Source organism: Cydia pomonella, chromosome 4 (genome assembly GCF_033807575.1).
Source record: "Cydia pomonella isolate Wapato2018A chromosome 4, ilCydPomo1, whole genome shotgun sequence".
In the NCBI taxonomy this organism is placed as follows: domain Eukaryota; kingdom Metazoa; phylum Arthropoda; class Insecta; order Lepidoptera; family Tortricidae; genus Cydia; species Cydia pomonella.
In genome coordinates, this window is record NC_084706.1 from 24,709,842 (window position 1) to 24,734,608 (window position 24,767).

At 38.2% G+C, this 24,767-nt stretch overlaps 2 protein-coding genes across 4 annotated transcripts in view; both read left to right on the plus strand.

Annotated features, from left to right (window-relative positions):
- The first annotated feature begins 2,808 nt into the window (after window positions 1-2,808).
- On the plus strand, window positions 2,809-19,520 carry LOC133517335 (TBC domain-containing protein kinase-like protein). Its single transcript, XM_061850601.1, has 14 exons — window positions 2,809-3,171; window positions 4,467-4,719; window positions 5,554-5,770; window positions 9,248-9,510; window positions 10,395-10,638; window positions 11,105-11,266; window positions 11,866-12,043; window positions 12,571-12,632; window positions 13,704-13,848; window positions 14,806-14,993; window positions 15,909-15,992; window positions 16,257-16,381; window positions 16,883-17,054; window positions 17,871-19,520. The coding sequence occupies exons 1-14, from the start codon at window positions 2,982-2,984 to the stop codon at window positions 17,988-17,990; spliced, it is 2,403 nt and encodes an 800-aa protein (XP_061706585.1). The 5' UTR covers window positions 2,809-2,981; the 3' UTR covers window positions 17,991-19,520.
- Window positions 19,521-23,795: 4,275 nt separating this feature from the next.
- LOC133517337 (cyclic AMP response element-binding protein A) overlaps window positions 23,796-24,767 on the plus strand; it is a 259,857-nt gene continuing 258,885 nt past the window's right edge. For all 3 annotated transcript variants that reach the window (XM_061850610.1, XM_061850608.1, XM_061850609.1), the window contains exon 1: window positions 23,796-24,673. Coding sequence is in view for 2 of the 3 variants with exons in the window: in XM_061850608.1 (XP_061706592.1) it covers window positions 24,611-24,673 (63 nt within the window). In the remaining variant the exon portion in view is untranslated. The remainder of the gene's footprint in view (window positions 24,674-24,767) is intronic.

The window sequence follows — 24,767 nt, forward strand, 5'->3', positions numbered from 1 at the left end:
CTGAAGTATGGCAACACTCACATAGCAGTATTGCGCTAAGAAAAGCAGCAATGTACATCGAACCGAAACATATTTTTTTCCGCTGAGCGCGCTCTTCGTACGTCAACTAAAATTGCCGCTCGCGGTTTATTGAAGCATTTGGAAATTGTTATTATTATGAGAGGGACAATTTAAACTGGAGTAAAAACGATGTCAATCAATATGATAAACGAGATCAAAAAATACCTATTTGCAAACGGACTATGCTGGAGAAAATAATGTTTGAATCAAATCATTGCTTCCGCAGGTAGCTGGATTTTAATGTATTATCAGATTTCTCGGTTGGAATTCAATATTAAAGATACATCACGATAAAATGCAATACAAATGCTCCTTTATGCAACCTTCAAAAGCTAATTAGACATATTTAGGTAGGTACAATCGAAAAATATATCAATATATTGAATTAAAATAAAGGTTTGTATGCTTAGTAAAAGGTGGACGCAAAAGGCGAGCGCTCGCATTCTTAACCTTTGGTATGCTTAGGAGCAGATCTGCTACATATATATTCAACTTAAACATGAAGATGTCATAGCTAAATAAATGTAAAGGTTAAGGCATTTGCACTTGAGTACTTTTTACCAAAACGAGCTGTTAGTAGGTACCTATACTACTGAATTTAACTAGAATAAAACAATCCATTGTTTTAATTAGGTAAATATTAAAACCTAGGTAAGTAACCCCTGAGCCATCACTGGCAGCGGTAGCCCTGGTAGGGTATCACTGTAACTATTCTTGTCACAATTGCAGGGCTTATTAAATATCAAATATCTGGACTATTTACATCATTTTGATATGGTTTTATTCTGTTTTAGCAAACTTAGAAGACAAATAGGGAGCAAAGAGAACATGAGCACCACGGTAGAAAGCTGTTTTTAACATCAGTTCAGAAACTGAAGAAGCCCAAAGAAAATAATTATGCCACTTGTTAATTGTAAATTAGTGTATTTCTCTTGAACAATGTCACATTCACATACCAGTGTAATTTTGAAATGGTTTTACAATATACTTATATAAATATATAGATTAAAAATAAATAAAACACAACTGCAGATATTTTGGTGTTCATTTAATTTCAAGGCAATTAAGATACGGATCACTTTAGCTTACTTACACTTAATTCAGGCCATTCATTGAAAAAATATCATTAAGTTACCAATGTTACTGGTCCACTCCAACCAAGCATCAGAATACTTTGTACCTAGTCACTTATTGCATCTTAAGCATAAAACAGATCTGTTTGAAAATTTGTAATTTCAAGTTTAAAGTTTCCATTCCAAGTTTCAAAATTTATTCAGTAGTAGTTACACATAAAACTTAGTCTTAAGCAATTTGCCTAATTTATAGTACAGAGATATTCCAATATCTCTGAGACCACTCTTACATGCTAGCTTGGTAAGGTTTTGCTCAGTAGTAACAGTAGTGACTGTTTTTATACAGGCTAAAAATGTTAGATATTTACATGTATCGGCTAGATCATATTTTATATGTAGATAATTAAAAAAGTCATTTAGATATCAGGAGAATGCTGTTAAGAAATTTTATTAACTTTCACATTAGTCTATTCAAGACTTGTCAGGAACTGACACAATTTCAGGTACTCAAAATATTAATAAAAGATACCTTGACAATGGAAACTTAACAACTTCCACTCATGTGAGTAATATGGAGTTATATTGTTTCTGGATAATAGAAGGTATGATTTAAATGTTAAAATATTTTTCTAAAATTATGCACACTGAATAAATTATTTTAATTTATTGAACAAACAGGTAAAGCGACTTAAAACTTCTCTTAAATAGGTACATACCGACTTCAGAAAGTATAAACTAGGATTTTCCATAGGTATACATGTGCAATAGCTGAGTGCATGAAACAAATCAGCCTAAATAATATATTTTCGTGATGATTAACAAACGGACAACTTTTACAATAATAATCTAAACTATTGTACCAATTTTTTTAGTTTTTTTAATTAACAAGTTTATTTTTCGTCTTGTTTGCGTTGTACACGTATGTACGTAAACCGCCGTAGGTAAGTTTTGTATGAAGAGAAACTTTTACGAACGCCTTATATTGGGAGAGTTTTAATCCTGCAACAAACATATGGAAGTATTAGGTAGATGTTGCGAAAGAAAGTAGGTATAATCAAGGTTCTTAAACGTCTTAAGATTGTTTAAAAAAGTTACCTTTGAAAATATTTGAGGACTTCATCTGTTGATATTGGGAACAATCGAATCAGTTGCGGTTTCGAGGGCACAATTCGTGGTCTTATTGGATATATTGAGGCATACGTTTTATCTTTATTTAAGCCTTTTAACCCTGAAACAGAAAAAACTGCACATTATCTTAAAAATTCTCCGGGATCTTGCAGTAATTATCATAACCTCAAAATTTTCTAATGGTTAAGATCAACGAGCATGATTTTACTTACATTGTAGGCATCTTGACTTTGCTTATGGTCATGCACAATATTATTTAATATATTGATATTTATTTTAATGCTGGGAGCAGAAATTTCTCTTGAATTAGCACCGATTCGGAATGTAAACAAACAAGATGGACGATCCACATTCTACAGATAAAACACAGATTACACGCGATTTTGGAATTATTCGAACACAGTGTTGCTAGCCCGCGATTTTTCAAATTTGCCGCGTTTTTCTACTGACAAGATTTGCTTGACCAACTATATTTAGTCTTCTCCCTATAGTCTTATCTGTGGAAAAATCTACCTGTCAGGTCAAATACGTCAAACATGACATTGACAATGACAAATTGATATTTATTTATTTACGTTTGTCGGGGGCGTTCTCGCTGTTTTCCGAACTTGAGAAAACTTAGTAAAAAAACGTTCTAAAATATGAAAATCTAAGTATGTTACAGAATAAAAGAACCAATATTTAAGTATAGAAACAGTGATTTAGCATTTATAGATCAAGATGGAGCAAAAAGATTACAAGTTTGCAGCTTGCACGTATTTCGCCAAGAATCATCCAGGCGAAATGTGCGGTAGCAATGGATTGCCGTTGACGCCAAGTTCTATAACTATACTGGGCTGGGCCCAGCGACTGTTCACTATAGAACATCCTAATTTGTGCACGTATCTTGATGTTATACGAGGAAAACATGGTAAGTACAATCAATGTCATCAGCCTAAATACATACGTCCTGTGGCTATACACCAGCTACACACACCGTCCCCAAAATGACGGCCAACTGACCACCCCACCAGTCGGTGGGGAAGCGACCCGCGACAGCCGCCGCAGCCGAGAGGCGGTAGCGGCCCCTCATACCCCCCTGACGGGGGGTATCGACAGATCACTCACACACGTCCTGTGGCCACACCACCATCGTCACCAGGGGGAGCAGCTCTCATTTAAAAACGACATGCTTAAATTTCGTGAAACTTGACATGAATATTCAAGTATATCTGGTACTAACTTTTGTTGTTAGACATTTGAATGCAAATTCCTATTGAAGAAAAGCTGAAGGAAAAGCGATTACGCTGGTACGGTCACATGCTCAGACAGTCTTCAGATCACATGGTACTAGTAGCATTGGATCTACCAATGATGCAATGAGGCCGTGGAAGACGGCCTGCTACTTGGCTGACAACGGTCCAGAATGACTTGAAAAACACAAATATTGACGCCGGAACTGCAACAAATCGTCCTGTGTGGAGAAACAGGACAAGGAGAGCCGACCCCAGATAATGGGAAAAGGCTTAGGTTGAAGAATGAAGACATTTAAATGCAAAGAAATTAGAGATAATAAAAGTTTTATATACAAATCTTCTTTACTATTCCAACTCTATTTTCTTTTATTTTTAGCAATGCAAACTAGTACTAGAGTTAAATATATGTTATGTTAATGTTCATGTCAAGTTTTATATAATTTAAGCATGTTGTTTTAAAATGAGAGTGTATCTTAATTGCATGGTGGCAGTTAGGTTTTAAATTGTTTGACTCGACAACTGGTTTTGTTGAACAGGCCAGTCCTGCCAGCTCAACTCCTCAAGAAATTCTATCAAACCTTTGATCTTGAGTGGAACCTCAGGGAGGTCTCTCGTAGATCTGAGATGTTTTGCCCTGTATGGGGCCACTCCGCTGCATTCCAGCCCCATATGAGAGAGGCTGTCTCTTCTGTCTCCATGCATCCTCGGTATAAGTGATTGTCTGTAACACCTGTTATAAAAAGTTGTTTGTTAAATATATTACCATACTCAGTTGGACCTTCCCTAGTTGAAAGAGAGCTTTTCTGAGTTTACCGTTGATGCATGGCTTGTTAGGCCGGTCTGCATCGAGTCTGGTTCAGCCAGTGTTCTGTGTGTAGTTTCCCTGTACATACCAGCAGCATTGAATGTCCCTTCCATTGAGTTGGTTTATGTGACTCTTAAATGATTTATCTAACCTCTTTTGTTTCAGAGAGGATCATAGTGGTAGCAGAAGTCATAGGCAAGTCCCTCAGCGAATACACCTCAAGGTTCACCCACAATGAAATAAAAAACATTGCCTACCAAGTAGCCACAGCCCTCGCATACTTACATGAGCAGGATATAATGCACCGGACACTGTCTGATGATAACATCTTAGTGGACAGTGAAGGGAGAGTGAAGTTGTTTAATTATGGCATGTATTATATGACTGGAGGGGGGGAAGAAGTTTTATTCCCACTTGGGTAAGTAGAAGAAGAAGAGAGAGAAGTAGAAGTAGCCATGTTAATTTTATAAATATATTCTGCCACAGAGTATATTTATAAAATTAACATGGCTACTAAACTTATTATGTATACTTATTATGGCATGGCTAGTGTATTTTATTGAGTTTTTTCTCCCTGATTTAGTTTACGCAAATAGGAATAATTACAACTATGTATCTAGTTTTTTGCTTAATACACAGAGATGTACATGTAACACCTCTGGAGCTGCAGACATCTATAGGCTATTTTGACTGCTTACCATCAGGCGGGCCGAAAGAGATGCTTAGAATAAAAGCCAAAAAATCCCTTAGAATAATAGCACATTGAAGATGTTTAATTGTTGACATCATGAAAGGAAATTGTAGAATTAATTTGCAGTTCCAGTTCAGAAAATCCGTAATGTCCTCCTAAACCCATAACTTTAGATTGGTGGACTCATCATTATCATAATATGGTTACTAAAAATATGAATTGCAATTTTGAGGCCTTTCTCTAGTTATTTCATCAATTCGAAATCTGATTGAACTCGATAGAAAAAATCAGGAACATAAGTCTAAACCGCACCATGAAAAATTTGATTTTTTTTTCGTACATGAGCTCATTATGAAAACTGCTTCTAAAAAAGAGCAGTTTTATTTTTGATCAAACTCATTGTTTACTTTTTTATTCGAACTAACAAATAATAACAAATCAAATGATATATCTCTACCCTGGTATATAGATCCCGGGCACATACAGCCGTCGCTCAGTGAGAGAAGAACCTGAACTGAACACTTTCCTTTAGACTATTCATTTTACATATTTAATTTCCAGTGTCCCAAGATATCTGAGCCCAGAAACAATCCTAGACGGCGGAGGTCCAGCCGCAGACGTGTGGACCTTCGGCATCATACTCCTGGAGCTGTGTTTGGGCAAGTTGTGGACCAATCTGAAACCCGGACCGATTCTGAGGAGAATACTTACTTTAGTTCACGCTGGGAGCCCGCCTGAGAGGATCGCTAGAGAAAATGACTTGTATGATGCTTATAAGGTAGGTTTATCTTATTTTTGCACATGCAGTCTTCAGTGGGGAATATTACGCGAAACTCTGCGTAGGGAGCGCCACTACCACAATCCATTACAATCTGAGGGCCTACCGTAAAATAAGAAAATCGAAATTTCGTTATCTAACCTGCAGTATGGCAGTAAGGCACAGTATGTATAAGTTACTCTATGGTTTAAGTCCCCAATCCGCATTGGGCTAGCGTGGGGACTATAGCCCGAGCCCTCTCACGCATGAGAGGAGGCCTGAGCCCAGCAGTAGGACGTATATAGGCTGAATTATTATTATAGTTTAAGATACGTGCTAGTGCTGCACTCTGGCGGCAGAACATTTCAGTAATACTTCCTATTAAACAAATTACCTTATAATAAACCTGGTTCTACCCGCGACTTCGTCGGCCAAGACGTAGAATTGTAAATAAAAATAATTTATTTTAGACTATAATCCATATCTTGTTAGTACCTATTACTCAACCTTTCGAGACCCGGACAGCGACATTCCGTCATTGGTTTTAGAAGCTGGCTACCCAGGGAGGCCACGGGTCTCGAAAGGTTAAACTCGGAACTATATAAACTAGATGTTAGTCAAGTTGTAACATAACTACTATAAAATTTGAAACTAAAAATTTAAATGAAACTACTAAATTTTCGACGCCGTGTCAAACACAAAAGCTGTCACTCGGTCGCCAAGTTACCGAAGTGTCAAAACTGAAATTGAACTTTATGCATATGCACGTAGGTCTATGTTGCTCTGTGGTCTGTGACGGATTAATCCGCCCATCCGCGGATTAACCCATGGTACGAGTTTGCGCTGCCTACAATGCCTTTATAAAGGACGGGGATTACATCGACATTTTTCAAGATCGTTTACCTGCGTTCAAACATAAAATAATGGGCAGAAAATAAAAGAAATAATCTGTTCAATTAAATTATATTTTGTATCTTTTATAAATTTTAATTCGCAGAATTTCCGTATAGTATTGTAGTTATAATTAAATTAGTATAAGATTAGTTTTAGGCTAAGTTTAGGTAATCTCACTGTTATGTATAATATAAGTAGTCAATGTTAGGTACTCCATAATTGTTGTATATATCAGTATTTATTACCTTTTAAAATGTTTTTAGTGTAAGTTATAATATGTATGATGTGGATGTACTTTATTAATAATAAAAAAAACCGTCGTTGGCCTTGAACCTGTTGTTCGGATATATCCGTCCTTGGCGTCGAAAAGATTATTTACTTTGCAGTCCCCGTTACAATGCTGACCCAATACCGTAATATAGGACAGTGGGCCTCCACTCCATCCAGCTATCATCCTTAGGGTGTTGTTATATCTGGCTCTCATTTGTCTCAGCAAAGTGGCTAATCCTCTTAAGTCTGATGGCATGAAAGCGAAAGTGTGCGCCTCGGCAAACGGTGCCAGTGGCGAGGCAGCTTATGATGTCTGCGTTAAAAACTATCCTATGCCCTTACATACGTAATGGGATAGCCTCTTTGCTAGGACGAATGAGAGGAAAGAAGGCCTTGGGATTCAACTTTCTCCATGGACAATTTCATCTGAATTAGTACAGCAGTTTAATCGTGAAGAGATATTAGTGAGATGACGTAACACAGGACGATGAAAGAATGCTTTTACTTTATTTTAGTTTTTATTGCTATAGGTCAGGCTTGCTTTAAGTAACCTAGATCTGTCTAACCGATGCCGAAATACTTAGTTTACGGAACTGTATGTTATATGTGCTACCTTTTATTTCATTTGCATTTTTGTACTACACACAGCATAAACAATATGTTCAAAGTGTAAAAATATTATCATAGATGTCAAATCAGCAGTAGGTTTTTAGTTTGTGACAAATATTACAAAGCATTTTTATTGACCGTTGTAATCACAAAATGGCTCACAAATATCTGAACGACTCTAAATACTGCTGTCAAGGTGTTAGAATGCAGGTTTAGATATTTATGAGCACGTTAGCCGCTCACTAAGTATATCTGGTGGCGATTGTTCGCCACGCTAAGCTGTTTATCTGTCAGCATGAGATGTGGACAACGAAGTGTAAACCCTTCAAACGAGAATTATTCTTCTTCTTCCTCCCGTCGTCCCGGCATTTTGCCACGGCTCATGGGAGCCTGGGGTCCGCTTCACAACTAATGCCAAGATTTAACGTAGGCAAGGCAAGCAAGAGAGTTTTGAGGTAGGTAGGCAAGGTTTGCGAAAGCGACTGCCATCTGACCTTCGAAACCAGAGGGTAAACTAGGCCTTATTGGGATTAGTCCGGTTTCCTCACGATGTTTTCCTTCACCGAAAAGCGACTGGTAAATATCAAATGATATTTCGTAAATCAGTTCCTAAAAACTCATTGGTACGAACCGGGGGTTGAACCCGCGACCTCCGGATTACAAGTCGCACGCTCTTCCACGCCACCAGCGCGTTCCGCTAACCCACCAGCGCTTTCCGCTAGGCTACCATCAGCGCTTTCCGCTAGGCCACCAGCGCTTTCCGCTAGGCCACCATGCGCTTTCCGCTAGGCCACCAGCAACTTCTAACTCATATAAATCCATATGTCAAATTATGCGACTTTGGTCTTAAGAAAAGGTAATATAGTAGATACTTTCTCAGAGGGTTGAATGGATTTATCTGATTTGGAGTTAAGCGACACATGTTAATAGTAGGGCGGTAAACAAGAATTTACGAACAAGTGTTAAATAAGCCCGAAGCGCGAGGCACCCTACAAACAGGGCCCTAGGGCACAGATTAGATTAGAGGAAGCTTTTTAGGGTTCCGTACCCAAAGGGTCCTATTACTGAGGCTCCGCTGTCCGTCCGTCCGTCCGTCTGTCACCAGGCTGTATCTTATGAAACGTGATAGTTAGCCAGTTGAATTTTCTACAGATTATGTATTTGTGTTGCCGCTATAACAAAAAATAATTAAAAACAGAATAAAATCAATATTTTTTTCCAATCTCGAGGTTCTCATCTAATCACCGAAGTTAAGCAAAGTCGGGCGGGGTCAGTACTTGGATGTGACCGTTTTTATAGATAATGGTACGGAACCCTTCCTGTGCGAGTCCGACTCGCACTTAGCCGGTTTTTTTTTTACTGGCCACGATGCGTAGATATAGTTTCTATTTTTCTGTTCGACGGAGCCGGAAAGCGGCAACTTCGTTCAGCCTTTCCGCTCGGAGAACAGAAAACTTATTTAGAGTACATATGGTGCTACTTTACCGCACTAGTGCGAAAATTAGCATATTACGTTACTATGTCGAATATTTAAAGGGCGATATCTACTGTAAAACGTTGTACGATACATGTGCGAATAGATAATTCGCAACTCGTGTCTATTTAAAACACTCCCTTCGGTCGTGTTTTAATTTATCGCCACTCGTTTCCAATTTCCTATCTTTCGCACTTGTATCGTAATGTACTATTATAAAACCTCGATACACAACCATATTTTTGTTACAGCAAATACCAGAAGACCTCCGAACAATCATCGAGAAATGTCTAAAAATACTCCCAAGCGACCGCGCCACTTTTTCGGAGGTAGTCAACGATCTATCTCATATGGACGTTCAGTTGCCCGTTCAGAGCAAACCTCCCCGCGGACTGATGGGGTGCAAGCTACAGTATTTGTACCATTGGTGGCAGCTGGCTGGAGGGGATGTGCAGGTCAAGTTGAAGAAGAATGGGCTGACTAAGAACAGTCCGCCTATATTGTCTATGCCTTCGTAAGTGCTACATTTCCTTGTTTTGATATTAGATAGGTACTGAAATGACTGTTAGATTACTTTAATAAAAAAATTAATGACGTGTTTTTTTATACTACGTCGGTGGCAAATAAGCATACGGCCCGCCTGATGGTAAGCAGTCTCCGTAGCCTATGTACGCATGCAACTCGCCGACCCTAACACTCCGCACCCTCGTTGAGCTCTCTGGCAACCTTACTCACCGGCAGGAACACAACACTATGAGTAGGGTCTAGTGTTATTTGGCTGCGGTTTTCTGGAAGGTGGAGGTACTACCCCAGTTGGGCTCTGCTCTAGATCTGGAATGACATCCGCTGTGCTGTGCCCTACCATACTAAGCAAGATGACATTCACAATGCCCATACCTCTCGTTTGGACGTAGTTTAAGGACATACCCGGGTTTAAACGTACGTATACGTGTTGTGTTTACAGTCCTAATATTTAATATGTCGATAACAAAAATTATACGATGATTTTTCGTAAATTTTGTAGATATTTTAGGTACAAAATTTGAACCACTAGTCCTAATACTAGTACAAATTACCCCCAGTTAAATTTAAATAATTATTCTTTGGAACATCGTTTTCAAACGAAAACGTCATTTTAAAACGAAACAAATTCGATTCTATTACCTAATACCATTCGGTCTGATTATCATTTTTTCTTGCATGGTGGGCCGCTGGAAGTTAAGGGTGACCCAGGAGACATCACATCATAGATCAAATGCCTCAATGGTATTTTTAAAAGCTCTTATTTTAAACTGTCGTCAATAAAAAACGTCCTTAATTATAGGTACTCATTGATGAGATGATGTCTCTTGGGTCACCCTTAAAATGTAGCATAATATTAATAATTTACATTTCCAGAGCAATCCTCCTCGATGGTTGCACAGTCGGTGGTAAAGTCGGTGCGCTCTTCGACCGCCGAATAGCCAAATATAGCCTAGAATTACTAAAGGCTAGGTTATCCCACGTTCCTATACACGACTACTATCCTCTGATGCACGAGAGGAGAAAGGAGTTTGATGCTGTGGCTTTACCGAGAATTATAAGGGAAAGAGATACGGAATACCAGTTTTATAGGCTTCTTTGGTTCCAGAGGCTAATGCATGTAAGTTGCTGGACTAAATTTTATTGAAAAAAAAAAAACGGTAGCAACATAGCCGCAACGGTAAAGGCGAGGCTTCTAGCTGAGACTGTCCTATTGTCACATTGATTGTGATTTGAGCTTATTTATACATATATTGTCTAGGTTAAGTATAGCTTAATTGTGTAAAAATAAATGTAATTTAAAACCTTTGTTGTCAATTAAATTATTTATCCATCTATCAAACGTGTCGTGGACAGCCATTGCGGAGGCCGAGGTCCGCGTAGGGCCGAATGCTCGAAACGTTCGGGAGAGGCGCACGTACACGCGAGGTACAATAGGAATAGTGTCAATGCAAAGGCCGAAGGCCGAGCTTCGGGTAGGGCCGAAGGACGCCTTGGATTTAGGTAAAAAGATACTAGCTTATCTTGAGAAAGGAAGGCGTTTTTAAAATCGGGCATATATTACAAAAGCCGTTCTAATTTTTCAGGGCTATCCCTACACAACATCATACATCCGGGCAGAAGCGGAAGTGGACATTCCACCGCTTATCCGCGGACATGTCTGGGCTGCCTTATTGGGCGTTGTCGGAGACATAGAGGATCGTTATGAGAGAATCGACAAAGAGACGCCCACGCCTACTGATAGACAGGTAAGGATTCTTCCTTACTACAGACAGTAAGGAAGAATCCTCGGTATTCCAGAGGATACCTACACAAACAAACAAAGTAAAGGCATAATGTATTTTTGTATTGTATTTAAAATCATATTTTTCAAGTAAATCCAGGAATCAAACAGCAGCAGATTCGCATAAATTAATTTGTAGTTCCTGTATGTTGTCTTCTGGGTCACGTTTAAAAATATGTTTCTTCTTAAATATTTTTTGTTGCTTGCTTTCGTACTCTTGAAAAATTGTGTAAACAATTTCTCAGTTATGTTTAAGAATTATCAAACAGGAATGCGTCGTTACTTGGAGATCTTCGATGAAACTGACAGAGAATGTCGTTCGATAGTTTCTAAAACGCGTTCTCGATCGATAAATCTCAAAACACTACTGGGAATTCTAGACCAATGAAACGCATTTTAAATCGATAATTCTTAAAACATGATTGGGAAGGCTAGACCTCGAAGTGGGCTATAGTTATACTACCCAATATTATATAACTGAACTAATATAATATTATACATTATACAATTATCTATATTGAGTCTTTGGTCGTTTAAAAACCGTTCGTTTCCCAATTTCCACAGATAGACGTAGACATCCCTCGCTGTCACCAATACTGCTGGCTCCTTTGCGGCGCTGCGGGTCACAGGGGCCTAAAGAGATTACTAAAGGCGTGGCTGCTGACTAACCCACAATACGTTTACTGGCAAGGACTGGACTCCTTAACTGCACCGTTCCTTTACCTCAACTTTTATAATGAAGGTAATTCATTAACCTGAACTTTTAGGTAAAAAATCTATTGTAGCTAAGATAACATATGAATATGACATAACTAAATTTTTCTGGCACTCAAAAAAACAGGACATATTTGAGTTGACCTATGTTATAATTTACTTAAGTCTCGTTATTAAATTACCAGTCACTCATTTATGAGTATTGGTCATTAATATTATTCTCTAAGGCCTCGTTACTTTTTTAGGGTTCCGTACCCAAAGGGTAAAACGGGACCCTATTACTAAGACTCCGCTGTCCGTCCGTCCGTCCGTCCGTCCGTCCGTCTGTCACCATGTTGTATCTCATGAACCGTGATAGTTATACAGTTGAAATTTTCACAGATGATGTATTCCTGCTGCCGCTATAACAACAAATACAAAAAAACAGAATAAAATAAATATTTAAGGGGCCTCCCATACAACAAACGATTTTTTTTTGCCGTTTTTATAGAGTGCGCGAGTCCCACTCGCACTTGGCCGGTTTTTTCTTCTAATACTGATTTCGTATTGTTTCAGCCCGTGCCTTTGCTTGTTTATCAGCGTTTGTGCCACGTTTTCTACACAAGTTCTTCCTGAAGGTATTTGAAGTAAAACTATGATAGTTATATAGCGAAACGTTATGACGCTGTAAAAATTTATTTAACCGGGAAAAAGGTCTTTTTAAGAGTTGTTCCAGGTATTGTGGGTAATGCCTTGGCGATGTCCCCTGGGTCACTAATAAAAAGTATGCAAAATTATGTATATATTGCAATGTTTGTATGTATGTACGTATGTGTGGGTCAAATCTTGCAAGCTAAATTAGACCCACTTCCCATTATTCGATTGAGCTGAAACTTCAAATACGTATGTCACTTGGGTGACAATGCAATATTATGGCACCATCGAGCTGATCTGATAATGGACACATGAGGTGGCCATAGGAACTCTGTGATAAAACAACCTAATTTTGTTTGGGTTTGTTATAATTGTCTGGATGACTATTAGTTGCCTGTTAAAGTACAGGCAGCGATAAAATCTTGAATCAAAAATAAAATTCCACAAATAAATTTAGTAAGTAGATGTTCTAAAAGGTTGAATCATACCTGTTGGCAATATACCATGATTATGCAATGTATGAAATCTACATGAAAATATAGATAGTGCGAAATCTGTAAATAAAAAATAAGAGTTTGTGACAAACACGTCTTTCTGACACAAAACGTATTAAACCTATCTAACCTACAGTAGGTTTTTAGAGGTTAGTAACTAACCTCTTTAAATTTACTGAAACAGGACTAATCTTATTATCTTAGTTAGAAAGTATGGCATTCGAATTTTTAAAACTAGTGCCTGAGCTAATTCTTGTGTTTATACTGCCCAAGCGGGTCAGCTTTAAGGGATGCTTTAAATGGGATCACGTAAAATTTTAATTTTATATTGATTTTTTACACGTTTCCATGAAGGACAAGTGCCACGAAAAACAATGACACGGAAAATAGATTAAAATTGCCTCGTTAGAAACTAGAAGGAAAACATGTCTAATTTTCATTTACATATTTTCATTTGTATATCGTTACCCTGCATATCATAACAATATAGACTAGGATAATGTCGCATGAGACCGTAGTTTGGCTGATCGACGAGCATGAAAATGAAAATTTTATTTTCAGGACAATAGCGCCGTAATAAAGGAGTACCTTGCCAAATTCTGGCAGATGGTCGCTTTCCACGAGCCAGAGCTGGTCACACACCTCTTCGAGATCGGGTTCGAGCCGAATCTGTTCGCCATACCCTGGTTCCTCACTATGTTCTCACGTGAGTTACTAAACCGTTTTTCAAAAAGCCATTTTGAAAAATAGTTCATTCTAAAAGGGCGTAAAAAATTCAAAACCAATTTGTTGAGTTCCTAACACCATTTTCTCGAAATGGCTTTCGAATTAAGATCTTTCGAATATTTGAATAGTTGTTATTAGCAAGTATTGTCATCTACAGTTTACGTAGGCTTCCTTGCTCGTGTTACCTGTGAAACATGATTGTGAAGAACATTTGTCAATTGTATCGGGTCAAATCAAGACGTATTTTCCTTGCCGCATAGTACCTGTCTTATCGTTTCTTTTTTTAAAACAAATGTTTTCTTTATTTGTAGGAAATTTTATCTGACGACCGTGACCCAAGCGACAGCACAGATAATGTTTCTTAGAAAGAAATATGTGTATATAAATGAAATACAAAATATTTATTTCAGACCAGTCCGATACATAAATTAGCAACACAGCAAACTTTAATAATTATGTTAGTACAAGATTTATTTGAATGCGTCCCAGTGAGGCAGCTGGTTACAGGAAGAAACTGAACTTTTGCTCTAGCAAGGCCACGTGTCAGAAACTCCTTGCTGCCACCCAGTATATATGTCATTTCTTATCAACCACTACAGTTAAATGAGAGACCTATAACCATAAAAATTATAATTTTAAACACTCCCTAACGCCAAACAAACAAACGCCAAAAATCCTAATAATCCATTTTGTAAAAAATACCTTACATCATTTGGGAAAGTAGTTGATACTCTTCAAACTGCTGGTTTTTTTTATTAAACATAGTTAAGAACCACCGCAAGGAAACGTTTAAAAAAACGCATCAAAATCGGTCCATCCGTTTGAAAGCTACGATGTCACACACAAACACACAGACATTGGCGTCAAACATATAATATAACACCTCTTTTTTGTGTCGAGCGTTAATAAAAGGCCTCATTCTAAGATTTTCTTACAGATGTGTTCCCCCTCCACAAGATCCTGCACCTCTGGGATGCCTTTCTAGTGGAGGGTCCCGCACTACCCATATTCATGGGCGTGGGGATCCTCAGGCAGCTACGAGACACGCTCCTAGAGTCAGGGTTCAACGAGTGTATACTGCTGTTCTCCGATCTACCGGAGATCGATATTGGCGAATGTGTTAAGGTAATTACTGTCCTAGCTGAATATGCATTGACTTGATAAGAGACAGAGTGCCACTATAAACGAAATGCTACACTTTCATCACACTTACTTGTAAAGGGTGTTATTACATGTAGTCCGCATGTACAGTGTTGCAGTGTCCCAATGGGGACACTGGGGAGTTTTACACACTCACAAGTGGGATGAAAAACGAATTACAAACTCGTGTTAATTAAGCCCTTGGCTTCGGGCATCAATTCCCACTCGATCGTAAATTCTTGTTTACTGCCCTTAATACATAATGTACTATACACGCTTGCCAAGTCCACAATCACAAGCGTGTGGGGGCGTTTGGCTTGGATTGCGTGAGCTTGTTGGTTGCCAGGAAGATGATGATGATGATGGGTTCCAATCCCGGTAAGGGCATTTATTCGTGTGATGAGCACGGATATTTGTTCCTGAGTCATGGGTGTTTTCTATGTATTTAAGTATATTTTATATATATATTTATCGTTGTCTGAGCACCCACAACACAAGACTTCTTGATCTTACTGTGGGGCTTAGTTAGTTAGTGTAAGAGTGTCCAATTTTTATTTATTTAAGTAGTTTTAATTTGAGAGCGTAACTTCGATTGTATGGCGGCGCCCCATATTTTATTGCATATCACATTACAAGCGTGGATGGAATGGCACATATAGGTATACATGTAACACCCTGTAAGGGCACAGCAATATAAGAGGGTTACAAGTAGGTGATTAAATTACATTTATTTCGCACATTTCACTACATTAATATTTAAATTTAATGCTTAACTGACAGCGGTTATCTTTTAATAACAACTCACGCTAATTGGGTACACTGTTTTCTGAAAACTCCCGAGTATAATAATTTATACACTGATCATCACATAGGTATATTATTAAAGTAAACTATTTTTAGGAGTCCATCGAAATGTGCCGCAGCTCGCCTCGGAGTATAACTTATAGACGATTTACGAATGATGCGGAAGTTAAAGATCCAATGGTACGTAAGATTATTTTGCTTACCGCGAGTAGGGTTGCTTTGACGTAAATTTTCTTGGCAAAAACTAGTGCTTAATAAAGTTAAAAGGTTTAAAAACTTCAAGATACAGGTGATTTTTGGAGTAATGACCGCCCAGGAAACATTTCTGGACTTTTGTCAGGATATTCCTGTTTTTCATATGACAACCCTAACTGCGAAAAATACGAATATACTTGCCCAAAATATGAATATATGACTACAAAAATATTTGAACCTTTTTTGCAGGATGCAGTGGAAATACCCATGGATGTTTTGTGCGCCGAATGTTGTCCGCGTATCAGTCTGTCCGACTTCTTCTCCCTGATATGCCAAGACAAGTGCTGCGTAATCGATATAAGGTCTAATTTGCTGTGAGTATTCTATTATCATCATTTGAAGCCTGTATAAAAAGTCTTTTTTTCCATCACGTTCAATAATATTTTACAACGCAATTTCCGCCTTTACTTTTCGCACAAACACTCTTTTCATGCCCCAGGAGACGATGTCTTTTTTTGTAACTTATAATTTACATTTTTTTGGATGGACACTGAAAATGGTTAATTCATAAGCGACTCCTCCCGAGTCTCCACAAGCAGGGTAAACAAGCAATAAAACTTTTTATTTCCGAACTATATCCATCTTGGCTAACGTACATTATAACAGTCGTAGTTTCAATTTAATTTAAACCATTTCCAATAAGAGTTGCTATTTTTTGGTTGTATATGATTTCAAAACATAAGATATTCAACCATATTTCCTACGAGTACGATGTTGATATCAAACTGAAATTATATATTTTTTCTTGTATTTTTCTGCTTATTGTGGTGCCTGTGTTAAATATTTATAAACATACCATTTTTATTTTTTTTTAGCTACGAAAAGAGCTGCATAGAAGGCAGCATCAACATACCCTACAGCGGAGTTCATCTCGGACAACATGAGTTACAGTCGCTCGGGCCAAACAACCATAAGGTTTTAACTGAGGTAATTAAGTTGAAGAAAACTGTGGTCGTGGCGTCGGCGGAAGATGAGACCGCTCAGTTGGTTAGTATCTTATTTATTTTTGTGGATCAATATTTCTTGTTGCTATTCCGTGCCGTCAGCCAGGGGACAATAGTAGAATAGCATAGTTACTCTACTTACATGCTAGAACTGCAATACAAATTAATTGTACAATTTAAGACGAAGTTTTATTTGACATAATGTTACGTCATTAGACGGTTGTTTATATGAATTTGATATGTACTAATGATTTTTGATATATTGGATATGTAAATAATTTGAGATTTCCTTAATTTACATATCATGACTAATATCAAGGCAGGACCAACAAAATATAAAAACTACTAGTTGATAGATACAAAAATTTCCATAGATTACTTTCATCTTAGAAATCATACCCTACTTCTTCTTCTTTTGCGCCTTTTCAAATCGTACTTTTCAAATGTCACCCAAGAGACATTATCATGGCATTGGCACCGGGAATATGAATCCGAAAGTACAATTGTAAATTGAGTGTTATTTTATTACCGTAAAACTACCCAACTATAGTCCAATACTGCAAGTATGGTCCACAAGTTCAAAAGGAAATTAAGTATGTATACCAATGTTCCTTTTGGTTTACTCCTAGTTGTACCTTCCATTTATAAACATACTTTGCCTTGGAACTACAAAAATATAGTAAAATACACACCTAAACGAGAAAAATTTAGTTTATTTGTGGACCATAGTTGGGAGCTTTGGACTATAGTTGGGTGGTTTTACGGTATTTAATATGTTAAATTGTTTGTTGTATTTATTATTCTAAAGCGTACTGACAGTTATGAACATTTATTAAAAAAATATATATAACGTCCACAGTTCAGCTCGTACCTGGTGAAGTGTCACGTGCCCCGCGTATGTGTGCTACACGGCGGTACTCACGCGCTACACACACATGTGCCATCCCTATTCACCGTGCCCAGGAACGACCGGAAATAGACCTAATTCAGCAGTGATATAGTTGATTTTCCTTTATACATGCGCTGCACCGTTATTGTGCCGAAGTATGATTGAAACTAGACCTTATTTGGCTGTATTACATATGCTATTTCTCTCTTTGAGCGTTACATGTGCAGGCCGTAACATGTACCATCGGTTTTCATCTTGCTAACGAATGACAATAAATAGACCTTCGCCCTTATTCATAAACAAGCAAGCAAGAGCTTTGCTCGAAAAACATATAAACTCAAAAATGCGCGTTTTCTCAGAGATAAGACTTAGCTAGATCGATTTTTTGCCCCCGAAAACCCCCATATAGCAAAACTCATCGAAATCCTTAGATGCGTTTCCAAGATCCCCGAAATATTTAAATATACAAGAATGGCTTGTTTAAAGGATACTTCATATAGATATAAGATGGTGCTTCAAATCTTTTAATTAAAATATGAACCACTTCCCGGTATCTGATTCAGTAGAAATTTTAAATACTACTGTAATTCCGATGACAATGCAATACTATGGTAACATGGAGCTGATCTGATGATGCTGTCAAAAGGTAACCAAAGGAACTCCTCGGGGGAAAAACACAAACACATCGGGTTTAGGCTTATTAGAAAGGTCTCGAGAAGTACTTGATAGACATGCAAATAAGAAGTGCAGTCGGCAATTAAAATGTCACAATGTTTTTGTTACAGTAACTTGTTTACAAATACATATGTCAAAATGACAGATTAAGTCAAACTATTATTAGCGTTTTAGCGCGTTTATTAATAAGGAGGCTTATCTATATCGGTGTTTTTGTTAGCAATTTGGCTTCTTGTGACCCAGGACACAAGATAGTGATAGGTTAACTTTCTAAAAAAAAAGTCATAATCTATTAGCATGCTTATTTATTTTTTGGTCGAAAAGTACTTGATAGACATGCAAATAAGAAGTGCAGTCGGCAATTAAAATGTCCCAATGTTTTTCTTACAGTAATTTGTTTACAAATACATATGTCAAAATGACAGATTAAGTCAAACCATTATTAGCTAATTACGGTTTTTAACGCGTTAATTAATAAGGGGGCTTATCTGTATCTGAATTTTTTGTAGTAATTTGACTTCTTGTGACCCATGAGACAAGATAGTGATAAGTTATCTTTCTAAAAAAAAATTGTCATAAACTATTAGCATGCTTATTTATTTTTTGGTCAAGCAAACTTTTCAAGAGTTCTCCAGGAGATAATTATGGTAACTGGAGTGATCATAGTTGTCTTCTGGGTAACGGATAACGTTATACAGTGCTGTTGCTTTTAAATTTGGCCAAGAATGACGATGGTTAAAATGTATCAATTTTCTTTTAGGTTTAAGTACTTCCTGTGGGATATGAACACATGGTTTCTTTGTTTTAGGAAGTATATATTATACGTTTTTAGTTATTAAATTATTTTTATGTCAAGCTATTTAAACATAAGTTAAATATTGGTGATTATTGAGATTAATAATTAAGATGCTATTATTTTTTCCAAATAAATAAACTATTAGCATACATGGCGTTTTTATTGAAACTCCGTTAACTTCGGGGTTTGGTTAGCCAAAAGTGACGTTTTTGTTTATAATGTAAAGCGTTAAAAACTATGACATATCTTTGACATTTCGAATATCGATGGTTCGACATAGCACATGCGTTTAGTAGGAAGTGTCTCTCGCGCAAACTATTCAGTTTAGAAAAAAAATTATATTAGAAACCTCAATATCATTTTGAAGACCTATCCGTAGATACCCCACACGTATGGGTTTGATGAAAAAAAAAATTATTTTTATTTTATGACTTATTAAAAAAACTACTTACTAAATCTCGTTCAAACCAATTTTCGGTGGAAGTTTGCATGGTAATGTATATCGTATATTTTTTTTTGATTTTTCATTCTGTTATTTTAGAAGTTACAGGGGGGGGGGGGGGACAATTTTACCACTTTGGAAGTGTCTCTCGCGCAAACTATTCATTTTAGAAAGAAATGTATTAGAAACCTCAATATCATTTTTGAAGACCTATCCATAGATACCCCACACATATGGGTTTGATGAAAAAAGATTTTTTGAGTTTCAGTTCTAAGTATGGGGAACCCCCAAAATTTATTGTTTTTTTTCTATTTTTGTGTGAACATCTTAATGCGGTTCATAGAATACATCCACTTACTAAGTTTAAACAGTATAGCTCTTATAGTTTCGGAAAAAAGTGGCTGTGACATAATCGGACAGACAGACGGACATGACGAATCTCCGCAACCCTTTTTCTGCTGCACATCAACGATCTGCTCAAGCCCTCAATCTTTGGGTACGCAGATGACAGCACAGTTACGGAGAGATACCTCTCTGACGCGAGGGCCAGTGAAGGTGACACCAAGATCCTCAGGGAGACCATGGTGGAACGTTTGAATCTGTCCTTGAACGCCGTGGCCGAATGGGGCGAAGCCAACTTGGTCGGATTCAACGCCACCAAAACACAGGCGTGTCTTTTCACCGCAAAACGGAGCCAGTTCACCTTGGCTCCCACTTTCCGAAATGTGTCCCTTCCCGTGACTAACACTTTAGAGCTTCTTGGTCTAAGTTTAAAATCGAACTTAAACTTCGGGTTGACTATTGAGTCCAGGGCTAAAACTGCTGCCAAAAAACTTGGTGTCCTATTTAAGGTTAGGCGGTATTTCACGCCGAAACAGCTTCTCTCCCTATACCAAGCACAGGTCCGCTCGAGCATGGAATACTGCTGCCACCTATGGGACGGTTCCGCCAAATATCAGCTGGCGGCCCTGGACTCGATAGAGCGCCGGGCTCATAGACTTTTTGGCGATGACCCATCTATCAAGTCAAAATTACAGAGCCTTGAGCATCGCCGTCGAGTCGCTAGCCTATCGGTGTTCTATCGGATACATTTCGGGGAGTGTGCACAGGAACTGCACGATCTGATCCCACCTTCCCCTTTCCATCATCGGACGTCCAGGCGTGGGGAGAGAATGCACCCGTTCGTGGTACACATTCCATTTGTTCGCACTAAACGGTTTGCCTCCTCTTTTTTGTTACGGACGGCTAAAGAATGGAATGCGCTCCCGCCCTCTGTATTCCCTGATAAATATGACCTCGGTCTCTTTAAAGTAAGAGTGAATAGGCTACTACTGAATCGGTGAGCTCCATCTTAGGCCCTGTCTTCACTTTCCATCAGGTGTGACTAGAGCCAATCGCCGATCAGTTTTTAATAAAATAAAAAAAATATCGATAAGGGTTCCGTTTTTTGCCATTTGGCTACGGAACTCTAAAAATGCCATTCGATAGGAAATGGCTCGACAAATAATAATTGTGGTATATTTTTCAAATTAATGTATATTTAAAGAAACAAAAAGTTTGTGGACTTTTGATATAACTAAGTAAACACACGGGCACCTACACTGCACGGGCTGAATGTTATAAGCCGGAACAACTAATAGTTTCCTAAAAAAAGATACCTATTTTTAGGTTCCATCCAAAAAATAACTTTTTTTCTCTTTTAAATATGCATTACCACAATTATTGTTTGTCAAGCCATTTCCTATGGAAAGTAATTTTTTAAAGGTTTTCGCAAAAAACTTTGAACGTCCTTTTTTTTGGCGTATCAGCCCATAGTACGGCTCAGTAGCCTCGGCATATTTAAAGGACTTTCGGTTGTTTCGCAACGTAAGGCGTACCAAAAGACGCCGAAGCCTTCACCCAAAATCTTTTTGGCCGTAGGTAAGGCCTTTTCTTCTTCAGCAAGAATAGCAATGAGCACTAGGTCCCAATCTAACATAATGAATACACACGTCTATTTGCTTGCTACGTTTCTGCTCAACTACTCGTTTTTATTGGGGCTATAATAGGCATGGCTAAGAACGTCTCGGTATTTCTAAGGATGTTTAATAGGAACGTTTTGGCTTGTCTAAGATGCCTCGGTATGCTTAAGAACGTCTTAGAGATACCTCGGGATTGATTCCCAAAAATACGTAGGCATGCCTGAGGATGCTACGACAATATTTTCCGATAAATGTGCGCCTTCGCGTAGGCAAGGTTGTCGAAAGATCCATCTCAGTGCCTTGCCGATAGTGGGCGCCGGGCCTAAGTGTGAAGAAAAGTGATTATCAATAAAAACTCTTCATACCTCTTCCATTCTAGACTGCATTGGCACTTACCATCAGGTGAGATTGTGTTAAAATGCTTACCTCTTTCAATAAAAAATAAATATACTTACCTATACTCTGTATCTTAAGGTATTAAAATAAAAGTAAACAAAATCTACCTTCAAATGGCTCCTTAGGCCAGTTGAGGGTAGATGAAAACGTTACATCAAATAATGTTGGTTCAAGTCAGCTCGTTATGTGACAGATCCAAGCGGTTTTGTATATGGAAGGTAGAGGTAAGGAATGCAATCTCCATAGGCAGAACTGTTGCGAAAGTATCCAGCTGCTAGCTGTAAATAATAGTTCCAAAACTCTTTTCAAGATTAGCGCTAGAGTAGCTAAGAACATTTGAAGAACCTGTGTTATTGACGTAGTGAAGTTAGTGACGAAGTGCGCTGTCTATGATTTGTTTTTTTTTTTTTCAAATATTCTAGGTATTGTAGCGCCAACTATTTAAGGTTTTTTGACGGACACTTTTTGGTACATGGAGATTGCATTCCTTACCTACATAGACATACAATATAACCTTACCTAAGATTTTCTAAGAATTACCTGCTTCGTTTAGGAATCGAACCGACTTAAATGTGAAAAAAGATGACCCCTATTTTTATGATGCCAATCGAAAAAATTGACAAAAAATAATAATTCTTCTCAAGCAACATAGTATTTTAAAACAAAGGAACGACGTAAAATGTACGAGTCAAATTTCAAGAAAATTATTAAGTCGGTTCGATTCCCAGACGAAGCAAGTAATTCTTAGAAAATCTTTAAATGCAGAATTACTGACTTTTAAAAATAACATAAAGACTTCTTTCAGCAAATCATCCTATTTAAGATATTTAAGGTACTTTCCCTTGATGTCCCATAGTCTTGGGACGCCTTGTATTGTATGTATAGTATACTTATAGCTCAGTACCCCTAGTGTAAATTTGATCGACATCATAACGTGACGAACGCGTTTGCGTTAAGTCTCATTTTGTATAGGATTTTGAGTTTTCAAAACGTCCCGCTTGGCGCGCTCTTTCTAAATCCAATACAAAATGAGACTAAACGCAAACGCGTAGGTACGTCACGTTTCGAAATCGAATTTATTTACACTAGGGTTACGGTATAGTCGGCCGTTATCGTATATTACGATATATTTTGGTATATTTCGTCTTTCTTATAGGGTCTGCCATCTTGTGGCCTGAATCGGAACCATAAACATGCACATTTACACGTCACGTGTTTTCTTGTGCATAGTAGGTTCTGCCATCTTGTGGGCTACATCGGAACAATAAACATCACATTTACGCCTCGCGCCAAAAATCTGACGTCTCCTGTGCTGCCTCCTACAATTCATGCACGCTCCCTATAGCTTACGGTATCTTACGGTATACAATGCCGGATTTAGAGGTCTGGAGGCCTCGGGCAATAAAGGAGTGGAGGCCCGCTGGCCCCAATTTTTTTCCAAATAAAATGGTAAATTTACCGAATTCTCTATTGTGGGGGGCCCCTCTTTTGTGGAGGCCCGGGGCAGTAGCCCCGGTTGCCCTCCCCTAAATCCGGCCCTGACGGTATATATTATCGCTCCGTCTGGGACAGGCTTTACTATAGGTATAAACGGTCCTACGTAAAACGTTAATGTCAGTGTCAATTTGTCAAGCTATCTTAAAAAAAATAGTCAAAGTTCAATTGCGATTGTTTATTTAGATTTCAAGAAAAAAAACATAAACAATTACATCATGTGATTCGGTTCAACAGCATTCAAAAGACCCGTAGGGTTCGGTATCAAAAACGAATTTTCAAAAACATTAACAGCCGATCTACGTCTATGCACTGCTGGACAAAATAAATACCTACCTCAGAATCCACCCCCAAGCATCTTGAACAGATCGTAAGTCAACATTGAACCACAGACCGTTTTCTGTGCCTTGACCTGACCTCATTCAATAAAGCTTCAAGTTTACAGGTGCAAAACGGCGTTTGATATGCAAAGGCGAGGGGCGTTTCAGCGTTGCGTAAAATTGAAACTTATTACCTTTGAAAATGCGCCCTTGGCTTTCCCACGCTGCTACAAAAACATCATCAAAATAAAGGGCCCGTATAAGCAACCTGTTGATTTGTGTGGGTAGTCCCCTAGCGTCATCCGCTCACGTTTTACCCCGACTTATGAATGAGATAGCGATGCCCGGAGAGGGGGGCGCTACCGCTACTCATTCGCCGGCTCGCGCCCGAAGCGTACACACGTCCGTCGCGCTCCCTAACCACGAATCGCGTGCAGTGAAACTTCATAAAAGTTATTTTATTGCAAAAACAAATGGCCATCGATAGTGAAACCTGAAACTGTGTGATTGTGTGTGTTCTGTGTACATTAACCTGTGTTTCAAATAAACTTAGTACATCCTAGCATTGCTAGGAATTAGTGAAAATTGCTGGATTTTGTTGGCCGGCGGACTGCGCCCAGGCCAGTATGGAGAGCTACTTTGACATCTCAAACGACCTTAAAGACGTCTGGGATGCAGACATTGACCCGGTAAGTTTACTATCTTAGAGAAATCAGCTCCACCGAAGTGTATCTGAGAAAGTAGCGTTGATAACGGTCACAAATAGAATCTAGACCATGTTTT